Source organism: Misgurnus anguillicaudatus, chromosome 3 (assembly GCF_027580225.2).
Source record: "Misgurnus anguillicaudatus chromosome 3, ASM2758022v2, whole genome shotgun sequence".
NCBI classification, from domain to species: Eukaryota; Metazoa; Chordata; class Actinopteri; order Cypriniformes; family Cobitidae; genus Misgurnus; species Misgurnus anguillicaudatus.
Genome location: NC_073339.2, coordinates 47,323,929 through 47,342,189, shown reverse-complemented (window position 1 = coordinate 47,342,189; position 18,261 = coordinate 47,323,929). Strand labels below are relative to the sequence as shown.

Genomic DNA, 18,261 nt, shown 5'->3' with positions numbered 1-18,261 from the left:
GTGTATTAAAACTCTTAAATTACTAAGTACCCATGACAGAGTGCATAATTTATCTAGCTAGCTGGCTAACACCCTAAACATAGCCTAACAACCACCATAATAATTACCCAAAACACCTTAGCAACACCCAAGCATGTCACCAAGAATGTCATAGAAACCACCTAACAACAATGCACATCACCCTAGCAACCCACAGAACACCTTATCAGCTGCTTATCAACACCCAGGTAAACACAAATAATGCCATTGCATCCATCTGGAACACCCTACCAGCTGCTTAGCAACACCCAAGGAAACACTAATAATGCCACAGCAACCATCTAACAGCCCTAGCACCGCCTAGAACACCATTCCTGCTGTTTAGCAAAACCCACAGACACAGTAATAATGCCACAGCAACCACCTAGCAACCCCCTGCAACACCCTACCAGCTGCTTAGCAACACACACGGAAACAGAAATAATGCCACAGCAACCCCCTAGAACACCTTACCAGCTGCTTAGCAACACCCAGGTAAACACTAATAATGCCACAGCAACCACCTAACAACCCCCTAGAACACCTTACCAGCTGCTTAGCAACACCCAAGTAAACAGTAATAATGCCACAGCAACCACCTAACAACCCCCTAGAACACCTTACCAGCTGCTTAGCAACACCCAGGTAAACACTAATAATGCCATAGCATCCACCTAGAACACCTTACCAGCTGCTTAGCAACACCCAAGTAAACAGTAATAATGCCACAGCAACCACCTAACAGCCCTAGCAACCCCCTAGAACACCTTACCAGCTGCTTAGCAACACCCAGGTAAACACTAATAATGCCATAGCATCCACCTAGAACACCTTACCAGCTGCTTAGCATCACCCAGGTAAACAGTAATAATGCCACACCAACCACCTAACAACCCTAGCAACTCCCTAGAACACCGTATTAGCTGCTTAGCAACACCCAGGTAAACACTTATAATGCCATGCATCCACCTAGAACACCTTACCAGCTGCTTAGCAACACCCAAGTAAACACTATTAATGCCACAGCAACAACCTAGCAACCCCCTAGAACACCTTACCAGCTGCTTAGCAAAACCCAAGGAAACACTAATAATGCCAAAGCAACCACCTAAAAGCCCTAACAACCCCCTAGAACACCCTACCAGCTGCTTAGCAACACCCAAGTAAACACTAATAATGCCACAGCAACCACCAAACAGCCCTAGCAACCCCCTAGAACACCCTACCAGCTGCTTAGCAACACCCAAGTAAACAGTAATAATGCCACAGCAACCACCTAACAGCCCTAGTAACCCCCTAGCACAATTCCAGCTGCTTAGCAACACCTGCAGAAACACTATTAATGCCACAGCAACCACCTAACAGCAACCCCCTAGAACACCTTACCAGCTGCTTAGCAACACACAGGTAAACAATATTAATGCCATAGCACCACCTAACAGCCCTAACCACCCCCTAGAACACCCTACCAGCTGCTTAGCAACACCCAACTAAACACTAATAATACCATAGCATCCACCTAGAACACACTCCCAGCTGCTTAGCAACACCCAAGTAAACAGTAATAATGCCACAGCAACCACCTAACAGCCCTAGTAACCCCCTAGCACAATCCCAGCTGCTTAGCAACACCGACAGAAACACTAACAATGCCACAGCAACCACCTAATAGCCCTAGCAACCCCCGAGAACACCCTACCAGCTGCTTAGCAACACCCTAGCAAACACCAAGAATGCCATAACAACCACCTAGCAACCCCGAGAACACATTACCAGCTGCTTAGCAACACCCATGCAAACACCAAGAATACTATAGCAACCACCTTAATAACCTAGCAAGCCCCAGAACACCTTACCAGCTGCTTAGCAATACACTTGCAAACACCATAGCAACCACTTAGCAACTCCTTAGCAATATTTGAGGAAAAGAGAACTTGTGTAGCCACTGAATGTGTAGTGCGATCGCTCTGAAAGAGTTAAAGTTACGACTCTACAGACATAAAGAGAGGTCAGAGTTGGGTTGAAACTGTGCCTTGGGCCGGGTCTTTAAGACTCTGTGTTCTGTACCTCTGTCCCATCACAGAACTAATGAAGCTGAAAGACTCTGCTGTATATTAGGGTCAGAACAGACTCTCTTCTCTATACTGATGTCTCCAGGGCAGTGTTCGGCCTTTTTCTACTTTGGGTCTTTCTGAGGGTCTTTGTCTCCACTTCTAAAGCCATCGGCTAACAGAAGGACACAAAGCCCCCCCTTGTCCACGTCCCCCGTGAAACTTTCCCACAAAACACATATAAGATCCTGAATATTTACAGTGATTGCATTGCAGCCCTGTACTGATATTGGTTTTAAGGCGGTTTATCAGATAAAAGATCTAGTCCTGATGTTCATGAAATTATTTTAAACAGGAAATGATGTCATGCTCCAGCGTTAGTTTTAAATGAATAATGCAATATGAAAAGATGATAGTATTATAATTCAAAACTCCAGCTGGCATATTCTTAAACTGAATTGTGATTGGTCTTCCTTCATGCATCTTTTTATGTACTGAATTGTGATTGGCCTTATCTTTCTTGCATCTGGGTGTCATGACAACAGTAGCACAACTCTCATGCATTATTTTATTTATGCAGATGCATCAAAATCTATCGTTCAACGTCCTGCAGACACTTGTGTTCTTCAGGAAATGAAAATCTGATATTGTGCCAATTGTGCTGTTACTATACATTAATGTTATTGTTCTTTTATAAATTTGTTTATAAACAAGCACTTTTTGTCATATCTTTTTGTGTTTCTGCACTTTATACCTTTGTGCTTTCTATTTTTTCAACTCTCTCTCTGTGGATCTTTCAAAGAGTAAATGTTTTCTATTATTTAACCTTTTTCCACTCGGTGGGAAATCTTTGATGTCCTCTGACCGTAATTGCAGATGATTGGCTGTTTGGGATGTGAAAGGCGTTTGTCGCATACAGCGGGCAATTTATATGCTCTCTGATCCGGCATCTTCCGCTTTACCGTTTAGCTGCGGTCTGATTTCTCGGTTTCACTTTAGTGTCCCAATTTGTCACTCAGTTGTATGTGTGTCGCACTTTTAGCAACTCTAAATATTTTTAGCCTTTTCTAATGATGATAACGTGGTACAGTGATGTTCTTTCATGGAAAACCCCATTGAACTGAATGCTAAAGTTTGAATGCATGTGAAGCTCATTAGGTTTGTTGAATCTGTGAGATCTGTGGGTTTGTATTACCCTGTGAGGGAGTGTTATGAGAACATGACTCTTTACTCATCAGTGTAAATGTTAAGACACTTTCAAATCCTTTGGCTTCTCACTTGTCATGGCAACAATGTAAACCAGCTGTGGTTTGAAATGGAAAGGGTATGAGAAGATTTAAATTCATCAGTCCTGCGTCCATTTGTAATATATTTTATTGTAACAGCATGTGTGTATATGTTTGAATGACTGAGGTTATATTTCATCCATAAGTTGCCAATGATACCTACAAAATTGAAACTTTTAGATTGTAGCCGGACCATTACAAGACAAGCTATTTTAAGAACTTACAAAAGCTAATGTTAGTGGTCTCACAGTAAGCAATCCAACACGGCGACAGTGGAAAAGAACCAAATCTCTACTTGCGTCTAAAAAACCTTATAAGAAACCAGGCTTGGCCAGGAGGGCCAGTTCACCTACGAAACTTTGGTTAAAAAGGAAGCGTATAATATTGAGGAATAGTTTCATATTTACATAAATATACATAACTGTATGTAGACATTGTGTTTTTAAAGTGTGGCTAAGGTGTTTGTTTCTCTGTGCAGCAGTGATCTCTCTGTTTGAATGAAAAATATTTTATTTTTGGAAAATTAGACATTAAACAAAAATAGGTCAATAAAAATAAAATTTGATTAAAATGAAGAGCATAGCATTCACACAATAAAATCAATTTAGTTTATTTAAAAAGTTATGTAGTTTTCCAAAAGATATTTGAACTCTTTCCTTGCCATTGACAAGTTATCTCGTCAATTAACCTGATAAGGCTCACTGTGCCATACACAGTTCAACCGTGAGGCTGCATAAACGTCATTGTAACTGTGAAGCATTAAATCTTCCAAATATACGGTCATGCGGCACATCGATTGAACGCTTAGACTTTTGGGATTCCATTAAGTCAATCGGTGAAATTGTCCAAAACAAATTGTTCATAAATCCCCAGAAGTCAAAAGAAATGGAATATCCAAGCCTTTAAATCCAAAACAATTTGTTCATCTCACAATCTTGACATTTGTGACCGAATTACGATATAAAACTGTATACAATTAGTTCAAGGGACATTCGTTAAAATCTCACTTTTCATTCACGATTATATTTGGATGTCACATTTATTGTGCAACGTCTGAGAAACAAATACGCCCCCTTGTGGAATTTCAGCTGTTCCATAAGAGGCTACAAGAAAACATTTCCCTGCCAATGATGCTTCCCTGATGAGTTTTTATGGTAATCTGTAATCCACTATTATCCACTAGATGGCGCTCTTACTCAATTTATAAAAAACTGAAGCAAAAACAAATTTACCAACATTTAAACTCCGTGTATTTTTTGGTCATCGTTCTGAATCTAATCTCTAACAAAAGTCCTCTACAAAAATGGAATTATTTCAGCTTTTTACTCAAAATTTTGTATTTTTGAAGCAACCTACACATATTTAAAGAGGTTATAAAAGAGAACAAATGAAGATAGGATGAAACAGTTTTTCCCATTTTGTTTGTTTGTTTGTTTGAAAGCAGATGGTCTGATCTTTCAATTGATATAATTCCTGGAAGGCATTTTGTGAAACTTTTGTGAAAATCACAAAAAATGCTGGCAGCCAATAATGCATACAGGCCTAGAACAACACGAGTGTGAGTAAATGAAGACACATTTTTCATGTTTGCATGAACTATCTCTTTAACCAGCAGTTTGTAGGCAGAACTACTTGGCCAAACACAGAGTTAGGCATTCTTTAATTTCGTGTAATCATTCCCACGGGAAAGACGAGGTGCAAATGAGATCTGTTTAATATCTTGTCTTCGTCTCCCTGACATCATTAGGATTAAATGGGAAGGAGAAAACGGAGAGTTCAGCAGATTGTTCTCCTGAGAAAAAAACAACGAAAGTGTCTGCTTTAAAAATTTAAAAGAGATCTCAACAACGTCTAAATGTGTACTTAGATTTGTCAAGATATCAAGCCAGTGAGCTTTCTCTTTTTTGCTCTCTTGTCTCTCTAAATTGTTTTAGTTCATCTCTATTTGTTTCCCAAGACAGACCAGCTTCATAAGTGATCATGATGATTGTCTTCTGTTTTCAATCATGTCAATCACTGATATTACACATTACCACAACCAAAACTGTTCAGCTGCTGTCCGTAAAAAAAGACACGCCCCTGCTTTGATCATTGGTCGTGTGACTAAAATAGCATCATTATTTTACCATGTGAGACATTTTGTGTCCAATCATAAGAAGCGAGCAATCGTATCTCAGTGTGGCTGAAAGCAAGAAAGTTTTCCTTTAAATAATGATCAAGCGGTCGAGCTCCAACGCTTGTCATTGACCCACACTATAAAGAGGGAAAGTTATGTTGTGCTCACTAAATGCATTTTATATAACAACCTGTGTGATTCATGTGTAAATGTATAAGGTTGTCTTGCTTCTAAACTTACATAACAGTGATGTTATATGTATGTCCTTATAGCTCAATGAGCATTAGGTTGGCGAAGGTCATGGGCTCAATACAATGTATCCTGAAAGCCCTGAAAATCACCTCGGATTAAAGGCAAAATCATAAATATAAATGATAATCACCTTATATAAGTAAGAGTGATGAGCTGAGAGGCTGCATGTAGTGTAGATCACAGCTGTTTCTGTCATTGTGGTCACGTGTCTCCCGCTGAGCCACAGAATCAGTTCAAGGCAACAGTGAGACGACCCAAGGCCTCGACTAACCTATTTTTCTTCTCATACTATTTATGTGCAATGGTTTGGCCTGCGGTCAAAGGCGGCTGTATAGTGTCACACGGTAAAGAAACAGTTTGTGATGAAGGACATCTCTGTTTAAAGCTACGGTCACTTTTTTAGCAATGTGACACGCATTGTTTCCTCAAGGGAACAATAAACACAGTTGTGTCCACAAATAAAGAGCAAGTGTAGGAGTTTAAAAATGTGAATTTTTAAGTTTTTGATGTAAAATGAAGAGCATGCATTTAAGGTTGTGCTGTATGTTGGAGTCAAATGCTAATCAAACGCAAGATGTGTGACATTGACCATTTAAAGGTTAGATTGCTGCTATTGAATGACACAAGATCAGCAAACAAGTCATGCTGGGATGAAATGTATCAGGATTTGCACTTTGCAATTTAATATCAGTGTGCTTGACTGTAACAAAGATTGTGTATGTCATTGAAAGTTGTGGTATGCCATTCTTAACATAGCCATAGGGTTTACATGCAAACTCTGACAGCTGCTTAATATTTGAATAGTTGAGTATTTCTGCCCCCTAGTGGCCTTAAAGAGCACTGACAATCACAAAAACTCACTGTGTATACTTTATGCAGGATTTCTACTTTAACTGGTAGTAGTACCTTTGTACAGTGATGATATGGGAAGGCCATACTGTTGTTTGTTGGTATGGTACTGCATGATTTTTGTGTTTCGATAAAATCTGACATACTTGTTAGTGTGCCATTGCCAGTAAACATCAAAGATTTTCTTTAGTGCGTTGACATAGATGAAGAGTTGACCTACATACATTACACCTGCCCTTTGCTGCACATACCAACACACACACACACGCATGCACAAAGATCTTTATCTACTAACTACCTCTCTCCATTGTCTTATTTGCCCTTATTTCTTAATTTAAGGCTTATACTGCCACCATGTGCCTGCTCGTGAAGGCTACTTTACACACTTATCTCATCATTAGCAATGCATATATTGTAATACTGTACTTATGTGTTATTTACAAAACATTATATTACATAATATCATATAGTGTCAAATAAAAATGATGGAATGCATAATTTAAACAAACATAATGCAAGGATTATTTTTAAATAGGTGTTTGTATTTACTAGGCCTACGTGACATGTTAACCCTTTTCCATGTAAGCTACAGTGATAAGATAATATTTCGAAAAAATTTCCTGTTAACCAGAAGCAGACTTTTTTCCTCTTTTGAGATGATGAAAACATGTATGCGTGTTAAATCTTTTCTTGCGGTGTTGTTAAGATGATGACAGACAGTAATGTTGACATACAGTGGTGTGGAAACACACAGTTTTGTATGTTGTAAAACAGCATTGAATCTCATTGTGTGTGGAAAGTTGTGCATTTACTGTAAAGATAAGAATACCTCAGACAAAACTAAATGGTAATCATAGATTCCACCGAAAAGCCATTGCAGCCTGTGTGGTAAAACGTCACTGTTTCTATCAATGTAAGAATAGTTCAGATCATTTGTTATAAAACAACACTAACAAAACTAATAGTGTTCTTACAAGTACATGTATATGAATGATAATAAGCCAAACCAGCCAGTAAAACGTTTATGGACATCAACATGTAAATTTCATGTTACAATCTATTTCACCGCAAGGGGGCGGAAGGGAGCTTACCTCGGTCACGCGCAGGTCCAGGTGCGAGCCGAGGTGTTAGCGGTTTGTCTGAGGAGAATGTAAATGAACAAAAACTACGGATTTAAAGATGTCTGTGAGTATTGACAATTTCTTATAGTTTCAGAAATCATTCACATTTTTATGTAAGAAATTAACTAAACTGAAATACATAAAACCTGAACTGCTTAATGTCTGACACGACACGACACGACACGACTGAAAATGTAAAATACTAATTTGCTAAATTTCCACATTATATTTTATGTCATAATGTTATATATATATATATATATAAAGAAAGTAAAAAAAAAATTTAATCAGGTAAAGCCGAATATAATTGTTTTCAAAAACCCCAAAGCTCAAAATGTATTACATGACTACAAAGAGCAGACATTTCCATTCACAAAGATACCAGGATTGTAAAAATCCGTTGAGGATCGAAAAGGTTATGATATTTTTAATATTAGAAATCAGAGGAAAAGTTATATGGATGTCAATGGAAGGTGTGTGACCAAAAATGTTGCTTATTGACATGGTTTTTGTTTGTAACTTTCTCATTTCATCAGATATTTGCATGACATTTTAACAGACAGTAGAATTTTGTTAGTTCTTTCAAATGAAATCATAAACATAAATGTTTTAGTTGGAATGGGCCATTTAGTTGGATTTAGTTTGTCATATTCAGACTCAGACCCATGCTTTTTTGAACGATGCTTGCAGTTCTGATGTTCTCACAGGACGTTCGCTAATCTATCACCACAAACGTGACTACCAAATTTCCCCAATTTATTTAAATACCTTCTCTTTCCTAGGTTTTGATGAAATTTCATCAGTACCAATATAAAAGATATATCTTTTACTGGATGGTTTGGTTAATAATACCTCCACGTTGTCCTAGACACGGCGCTTCTCGTCTGGTATGCGACCCCCTTTATGCATCGGTTGGGATTTTTTAGAGCCCCTTGAAGCTGCACTGAAACTAAACTGTTTAGGTTCACTAAAGTCCACTATATGCAGAAAAATTCTGGTTTGTTACTGTAATTACATTCGACAAAAAAAAAAAAAAACTTTGTTAGCAATGATTTGTTCAAGTTACTTTATTACCTTTGGTGGGGAAAAATCTTAAGTTGGAATTGTTACTCTACTGTACTGTGATAAAGATTTGTAAACAGGAAAAGCAGGTCAATTACCTTGTGTGACAGCTTACTGTATGTGCTGCCACATGTTTTGCATACGGACTACCGGCACATCCGGGAACTTGACTGTAAATTTCGTCACCGCCCCTTTTCGGGGGATAAAAAAGCAGCGCTTCCATTGGCTTCCATTTAAAATAGCGGAACAAAGCAACGTTTTTACACAGCCGGCAGGCATAAATAACTTATGAAGTCACTCAGATTAAACATGTTGAGTATTTATCTGTCCATCCTGCCTGCCATAGAGCGCGAAAGGTACATTAACACATTTAATTTGGTCAATATAAAAACATGTCCCTTTCATTCTCACAGCGTCAAATTTTGTGTAACAACGCCATCCAGTGATTGCTGGATATATCGCTAAGCCAGTTAGTTGTATGGCTGGACGGAAAAGTGCACTTCTCTAAATATAAAGACATAATAAATAAATACGAAGTAACTTTCAAATACGAAGTAAAATCATTCACTTGCTTCCCTGTTGACTCGATGAGGTATGAGTAAATGTCCGGGTAAGACACCTCTGGCCAATAGGGAGCGTTGTTACACAAATTTGATGCTGGGAGAATGAAAGAGACATGTTTTTATATTGACCAAATTAAATATGTTAATTTATCTTTCGCGCTCTGTGGCCGACAGGGTGGACAGATAATTACTCAACATGTTTAATCTGAGTGATTTCATAAGTTATTTACGCCTGCCGTCTGTGTACGAACGTTGCCGCTATTTTGAATGGAAGCCAATGGAACGTCTAGTGCGATTTCCCCCAAAAGTGGGCGTGAACCTGTTCAGAGACATTCTATGACGTTGCGCCGGTTGTGCGTATAGATGATTTGTAGCTGTATTGTAACATGTTGTATATGGTAAATGTAGTCCGCAGTGTTGGCGAGAAAAATAAGCAACCAGGCCTGTGAAAACAAGCCCAAAACAAGCGACTTTTCCCCCATCATGTCTGTAAGCCTCATTGAGGAGAAAGGTGCTGCATTTTTTTATGTTTCTCTGTGCTAGCATGTTGTACGAGGTCCGCATGGTGTACACGTATTTCACACTTAACTGATACTCAGAGGCGAACACTACTTAAGTATTTTTACTTTCTACATAAAAGTAAATTTTTAAGTATTCGTATTCCAAAGCATATTATCATAATTTTTACTCCACTACATCTCATAATTTCAATTTTTTGTTTTATATTTAATATTTAAGTACATTACAAATCTAGTAATTTTTTTACTTTTACTTAAGTAAAAAGTACTTTCGTACTTTTACTCAAGAAAAGTAAAAGTACACAATTTTTATGTAATTAGGTGTTAAATCAATTTTAACATGCAATATAAAAGGAATGCACCGTATGATTCTATGCTTTTGAATGTAGTGAACATTTTTAAGTAAAGTAAATTTTTTCCCAAGACAAACATTTTGATAAAGCACAGATTGCTTGGAAAATTTACTTAAAATACTCAAGTAGTGTCCGCCTCTGCTGATACTCTGCCCAGTGCCTTTGAGTCGTCACACACGACAGGTTGAATCCATTCTTTTACTCCTTTCTCTTTCTCCCAGTCTTTGTTATATTTCTTCCCATACTTCGGCCGCTTTGTCCCAGCTAGGCATTTGTTCCTCCAAAAAGCACTCCTACAGTTCCATCAGACTACCAATATTTGTAAGGGACTTACAAAAGCCCAAAGTTGCTAATAATAAGCGGACTTGGCAACACTGGTAGTGGGCCGGTCTGGGCCAAAATGCCTGGGCCAATGTCACATCCAAATATTAATTCAGTTGTTATGCAGACATATCCTATCCTGAATAAAAATGTAACATGACAAATGCTAAAATAAAAGTTCTAATATTGTACACAGAGATAGATATGTGACATAGTAAAAGAATAGGGCAATATTGTATTGATGGTTTCTCATGAGTAAAACACTGCCTGATATTAAGAGGGGCCCTGTTAAAATTCACTTGTCAGTTGCTGTGATTTAAAAAAATATATATAGTTTAATGTAATTTGAAAGCTTTAATGTATTGCAGTACAGGCAATGTCTTCCATATTTACCAACAGTTTGAGAACAAAATAGACTTTACAACATGCATTTGGCTTGCAAATTTTTATTTATGACAAATAACTTCTTTCTTTTCTGTTACTAACTTCACTAAACAACAGATTCACATGAGACTATGGCATAGGAAACAGGAAGCTTGCATTCATGAACTGTTTTTCTGATTTGACTAACAAGTTAGTTCTTCATTGGAGATGGACTCAGTAAGGTCACTGTATAGTTTTAAACAAACACACAATTTGTTTATTTTATGGTGTAGTTTTATACACAGTTGTGTCATGCATTTTTGTGTTAACTATTTACAAAGCTTTAATCAAGCCTTAAATTTTAAACAAAATACATGTTATTATTTCTGTAAAATTAACTGTTGGCTTTGCACATGAAACGATTTAAAAATACATGCGATTATTTCTGTAAACTTTACAAATATAACTGTTGGCTTTGCACATGAAACGATTTAAAAATACATGTGATTATTTCTGTAAACTTTACAAATATAACTGTTGGCTTTGCACATGAAACGATTTAAAAATACATGTGATTATTTCTTTCAGCTTTACAAATATAACTGTTGGCTTTGCACATCAAACGATTGAACAAAACATGCGATTATTTCTTTAAACTTTAGAAATATAACTGTTGGGATTTGTGTTCATTGTGTTTTTGCTGAACATGTAATTTCACTTATTTCACACAAGTCGGATGAGGGTTTGCTGATCACAGCCACCTTAAAAATCTCTTTAGTGTTTTCTGTGAGCTGTTTACACCTAAAGAAATCCATGAAGGCCTGTTTAAAGGAATCCCCAGACAATGTGTACAGCATCATGTTAAAAACTATATTAAGAACAGCGATCGGTCTTGATATCACATATGCAGCTTGCGTACCGTGGTCCAACATGCAGGTGACATTCGGCATGATCCTTGTGTAAATTCTCAAAGCTCGTAGTACGTGAAAAGGCAAGAAACACACAATAAAGCAGGTCAATATCAACACAATAACTCTTCTTGCCTTCATTCGTTTCTCACTACCTGTATGAGGACCCTTCCCTAACGTTCTCATGATACGCCAGTAACACAAACATACCACGATTAGAGGCGATAGATATCCCACTACAGTCAGCACCCAGCTATACGGCCAGGCGAAGTCTTTGTTAGTGCTGGCGAGGTCCGCACATACGGTTTTGTTGTTTTCGAGTTTTAATTCAAACTTGTTAAACGCTGGAGATATCATGGCCACTACAACAACCCAGACCAACACACAGGCCAGCACACCCCAGCGCTTCTTCTTAATGTTCTGCTTTTGTGATATACGAACAACTACCACATACCGGAAGATGGACAGACAGGTGAGGAAGAGGATGCTGCCGTATAAGTTAAAATGAAAGATGAAGCGCGTGAAGTGACACATTTGAAGCCCTAGTGTCCAGGTTTCATTGAGGGTATAATAGTAAACTAAGAAGGGCAGGCAGACCATAAGTAGAAGGTCACTGACGAGAAGATTTACCATGATGATGGTCGTGTTGGTCCAGGGCCGTACTTTGAACACGTACACCACCAGAGCTGTGATGTTCCCCACCGTACCCACGATAAAAATGATGCTGTACATGACCGGCAGATAGTATCGCTTTATGAGATTATCCACATGGATGCAGTTTTCATTCAAACTGTTCTGGGACATGATTCTCACTGCAGAAATAGAAAAAGAAATAGATAACATTGTTAATTGATAACATCTAATTTAGCATCACTCAACGAGGGCAGTACTGCCCCCCAAGGGGTATTCAAGTCTATATTAAACTTTAAATACTATCTGCAACCATGTACGCAGCAACCACGGGGGACCAGAGAACACGTCCCAGACCACTTTTTCCACACACCGCCAATTCTCGTCTTTGTTTTCTAATTTGTTACTTAGATTTGAGTGAACTAACTTACAGCCCATCATAAGTGATCATATGAAGCAATTATTTCTCGTGCACATCTTCTGGGTTATAATCTGTCTTGTCAGTGTAGCTAAATTTGCTTATACCATTTTTATGATACGTACGTTTTGATTTCCATATTTGATCCCACCAGTGTCAATTATTATAGCGCGAAATGGAAGCGGTAGGTTTGTCCTGTATTTAAATTAAAGGACAAGTTCGGTATTTTACACTTAAAGCAGCTGTTTTCAGATTGTTTATGGTGAAATAGAACGGTTTTTACTGAAATTTCAACATATGCGGCTGCCCCGAGAATTTTAGGCTGTTTGTGTTTCACCTCACACCTCTACAATGGGTTTATAGGTGCACTGGAACAATCCTTTCTAAAATGCATTAAACTTTCATTTACAAAGACGTGAAACTCACCGAGTGGTCAGGGGTGTTCACTGATATGCTCACACAAAAATTGCTGCAAAAGATGCTTTCCAACAGGTGTTTTAGCATTCGTTGTTACAGTAACTTGTGGACCTATTTTTCCAAACGCCTCACACCCGTATTTTCTTCCGCTGAGAGCTTGAAGAATGGACACTCCAGCCCAGGTGGTGGCGCTAATCCGCCATTGCCAATTGCAAGAATAGAAACAAAGTTCCCGGCGGCGGAATAATACCGTACCTCACAGCACATCTAATACAAGTCAATGGAGTTGGCAAAAACTATGATAAAACCTCTTGGAAAGCATCTTTTGCAGTGATTTTTGTGTGAGCATATCAGTGAACACCCCTGACCACTCGCTGAGTTTCACGTCTTTGTAAATGAAATTTTTATGCATTTTAGAAAGGATTGTTCCAGTGCACCTATAAACCCATTATAGAGGTGGGAGGTGAAACACAAACACCCGAAAATTCTCGGGGCAGCCGCATATGTCGAAATTTCAGTCAAAACCGTTCTATTTCACAATAAACAATCTGAAAACAGGGCTTTAAGTGTAAAATACCGAACTTGTCCTTTAATTTATATTTGCAATAAATATAAATGCTGCATCTCATATCAAATCAATACATGACAAAAAAGGTTGAACCAGTGATCTAACTACTACAGTGAATTGCTCTGGGGTGCGTTTCCCAAAAGCATCGTTGCTAACCTGTTCAAACATGGCTGCCAAATGGCACGACTTTGCTCAAGGAAGCCATGCCTAGTTTGAGTTTCACTATGTTTGTTAAGAAACAGGTAGATGTTTCATCCGTATTTACTTTTCTATTTAAACTGCATTTAATTAAAGTCTACATATATCCACAACCACTACGCCACCACCAGCATCTTCTCCATTGCTACTGCAGTGGTAAAAAACAGCACAACCTTCATTTAGATGTCAAAAGCTATTTACCAAAACATTCTTCTTACTATGCTCAACAGTTTAGGCTTAATAAGCAAGATATCTGTGGAAAAAAATACAGATTCTTATGTTTTACAGAGTACTCAAAAAATAGCACAACACGTTTATTCAGTAAGCTTGAAGCTCTTCAAGCTTTTTTTTAAAAGGTTTAACATTTTAGAATGGTAACTACTTACAATCACGCTTCACCTCCAACCTCTGGCTCTGTTGATGAAAAGGTTTATGGTGATCTAGCAGATAGTTTAGACATTTTAAACCACCTCACCCTCCCACCCAAACCTTTGACTTCCTTCTGAGTAAATTCACTATCATGTGATAAAGTCAATTAATTTAGATATTGACATACAGTACCTAAAGGGCTTTGCGTGATGTGTGAAACGGACATTGAAAGATTATTCAAATTGTGTGGCTTGCGATGGAAAGATATACATTTTCCATGAACTGCCTGCTAGACAACAAAGCAGATAGAAAATCCCATAGGCTTACAAAGAAAAACGTAACCTGAGACATTTATGTTTCGTTTCCACAGTACCGTACGCAAATATGTCAGTTTTAATTATCAGTACCAAAATAGCGAACCGTACCATACCACTTTTTTGGGACCCTTTCGTTGAAGTACCAAGCACAGCAATCCGGTACAAAAAGTGTGATGCTAGATTCACCGCAAAACGCTTATTAGTTGACAGAGAATCGCGACTTGCGTGTGCAACATGTTCCCCTCTTTAGAACTTATAATAATGTAGTAGCTAAAGGAATAGTGAATGAGGGTATAGACGGTTTCAGCAGTAACAACATAAACAAGCGGCTGTCGCGGTCCACACGTAACTTCCGGTAAACTCCGCTAAGAATAAATATCAACAAAGTTCTTTAAACGTAGTTTATTTATATAACAAGCAAAAAAACAACAACACATAGATTACTTAGAAAACCAAAACATTTGTAATTTTCGACGAGGCATTTGTTGAAGAGATCAGTTTAGCAACTGGTCAGACCATTAAAAAAACAAAACCGGAAGTAAGGTTCGGATCCAGACGTGTATCACGTGCGTCCAATGAAACCATCTATATGGGGCACATCCCTAGACATTTCAAAACTTACTCTTCTTCAGAGTCCACAGTGCTTGTACTTTCTTACTCTAAATCATTTATATTATTTTTATCATTGAGTTCTTTCAATGCAGCAGCAAGAATAACCTTATTTTCTTGTCATTAATCCATTGTAAACTGATTAGAACGTGAATCTATTTGTCAGGTTAAATGTGTGTGCTTACCTTTCCAGAAAGCAAAGTTTATGCAAACATAAACAAAACTGTAACATACACGGGAACATTAGATTTAAACATGACCATATTATCACTGCCTAAACTTTATCAGACATTCACAAGACTTTATCAAAACTATTGGTTCATTTTTTTATCAAACTTATTTGTCTATGCATTACCAAAAGTGTCTGTCCTTTAATAAAATAACAGCAAATCACATCAATTGCTACTTTCGGCTATACATCATCAATGTACAAAATGTCAGTAGAAATGACAGTATTATATTACTGTGATTTAAATTGATGTTATTTACTGGCAACAAAATGATTCAATTTAACATTAAATTAAACATTAACAAGTCTTTGTCTTTACAGAATAAAACTAAAATAACAGCTTTATGCAAGGCATTCTGGGAACCAAAATCTGAAGTATAAAAACAGAAAAGGTTGACAGTAAGTTACTGGCAATCAGCTGTTTTACAGTGCTTGTAAGGGTACTGTTGGCAGTGAACAGTGTTGGGGAAAGTTACCTTTAAAAATAATGCATGCATTACAATATTAAGTTACTTCCCAAAAAAGTAAATAATTGCGTTACTTAGTTACTTTTCATGGAAAGTAATGCTTACGTTACTTTTAAGTTACTTTTGCATGACTTTTTCCTACTTGGCTGAGGCTTGATCTCTTTCTGGCCTTGTAGGTGTTTTTATGATCGCAAAGATGTCAAGCTCTGGCCTGCCATCTTCGTTTCTGTCTCAAACTGTTCCCACTCAGGCGCACAGAGTGCGTAACTCTACGTTAATATATTCAGTTTAATTCAGTACATTATTTAATTTTTAATTTTATTTAATTAAACTGAAAAGTAACTTACATTACTTTTTTAAAAAAGTAACTCAAATATTAATGTGTACATTTATAAAGTAATGCATTACTTTATTCGTTACTTCAGAAAAGTAATATTATTACGTAATGCGCGTTACTTGTAATGCGTTACCCCCAAAACTGGCAATGAAAACACAAGACTGATTAGGGTTTACCTTCTCGAATCGTGCTGTATTATACCATAACACTTGGAAGAAATGAGTGAGATTAGAGCCATTAGAGAGACTTGGTGTGGGCTGATATAAACCAGTAAACATGTACACAGATATCACTTAAATACTCTCCAGGATGCCAAATTGAACAACTGTTTTCATATATTTTGTATAATAATGTAAAGTAAAAATGAATTGAGCTCAATTTTACCCAAAGACGTTGCTAGACCTCTTTAACTGAGGCTTTGTTGTTCCCCAAATTTTACTGATAGATCCTTGTTTTCAAAGGACAGGCTGGTAAAAAGTTGATTTGTGATTCAGTTCAAGTCAGTACTTTTTTGTAATTTTGTAGTGGTTTCTCTCTCCATAATGGGATACTTAAGAACACAGATAGTGAGCATGAAGTTCAATATTTATCTACAATTCATTAAACAAAATTAATGCTCCTGTCATTATAAAGATCTTTATTGATTTAGTAGTGTCATGTGTGAGGGAAGACGGCTTATTTATTAAATAACAGAAAATACCCTCGAGGGGTCAAACAAAAAGGCAATAATCCAAATAATATAACATAACATATGACACTTAGCAAGGCAGGACAAGATGAGACAAGACCACACAACGGCATCAAAAGATGCACAACGATCCATCACAAGACCGTAGACACAATGACCCTGTCCCAAATGGCGCACTTCATGTGGACTTTCTGTCTCATGGCCTTAAACTGCACGTGCTCGCTTAGTTTACGACTCCGTATGATGTCCCGTCTGATATCAAATGGCTAATTGTACTGCAGGATTACCAATCCGTGTTTGTCGCCCTCTAGAGGTCTATGATGGCACTGCAGAGTGAGATTGGGATGAAAAGATATTACACCATGTAACCAAGTAAAAAAAAAATTATAATAATAAAATAAATTCATGTAAGCAAGTTAACAGTGAAGATGTTTTAGCCTAGATTTCTGGGCTGTGTTTGGACGACTATTAGACGCTTGCTGGGATACTAGTACCATACGAAACCATAGATTCATTGAACCATTCAGAAATCATTCAAATATTATAGTTTTAGATGTGATTTAAAATCAGCTTCAATCATCCAGAATTTATCAATGAAAGACCTTTAAACACTATTTAAAAAGAATTTAAATGATTATTAAACAGCACTTTTAAATACTGGATTCTGATTGGTTAGTGGTGACATATTGAGGTCTGTTATTCCCAGTTATTACACAGCTCTGGAAAATGCTTGATTTTGATTGGCCAACATTTCAATGTTTTTTGACATTTTTAATGAATATGTAGAAGTATTTTCTTCCTTCTTATTCAAGCTCAATAGTAAGTAATAGCTTCCTCGTAGAAGAAATGTTTTGCAGAGAAAATTTACATTCAGAAATTATGTATATGAGGTGCATTGCATGGTGTTTTTCATGCTGTTTCTTTTAATTATTTCATTGTTTCAGGTCATTTTTTAAACATTTTTGAGGAGACATAAAATTAGAGTCAAGTCAATACAACAACTGTTGACATACTGTTATTTGCTATTGTTTCAACTAAGATTACTCACTTTTATGCACTGATGTAAAAGGCAAAGTCCCGGCTCTTAGCTACTCGTTAGAAAAGAAACATTTGGTTTATTTAAAATTTGCATTAAATAATTACGACAGGTGAAATAAAGAATGAATGTATATTCATATGTAATAAAGGGCGTGGTAACTTTTATGCTTTTCTCACATTTACATTTATTCCACG

The 18,261-nt window shown here is 37.2% G+C and overlaps 1 protein-coding gene across 1 annotated transcript; it reads right to left on the bottom strand.

Moving 5' to 3' along the window:
- Positions 1–10,890: 10,890 nt before the first annotated feature.
- Positions 10,891–14,493, bottom strand: LOC129445525 (2-oxoglutarate receptor 1-like). Its single transcript, XM_055206715.2, has 2 exons — positions 14,399–14,493; positions 10,891–12,593 (listed from the first exon to the last, which is right to left on the bottom strand). Exon 2 carries the CDS (start codon positions 12,583–12,585, stop codon positions 11,560–11,562), a length of 1,026 nt encoding a protein of 341 aa, XP_055062690.2. The 5' UTR covers positions 12,586–12,593; positions 14,399–14,493; the 3' UTR covers positions 10,891–11,559.
- Positions 14,494–18,261: the final 3,768 nt, after the last annotated feature.

Excerpts from the sequence above, each read along its gene's own strand:
- LOC129445525 (XM_055206715.2), bottom strand. The coding sequence starts at position 12,585 with ATGTCCCAGAACAGTTTGAATGAAAACTGCATCCATGTGGATAATCTC.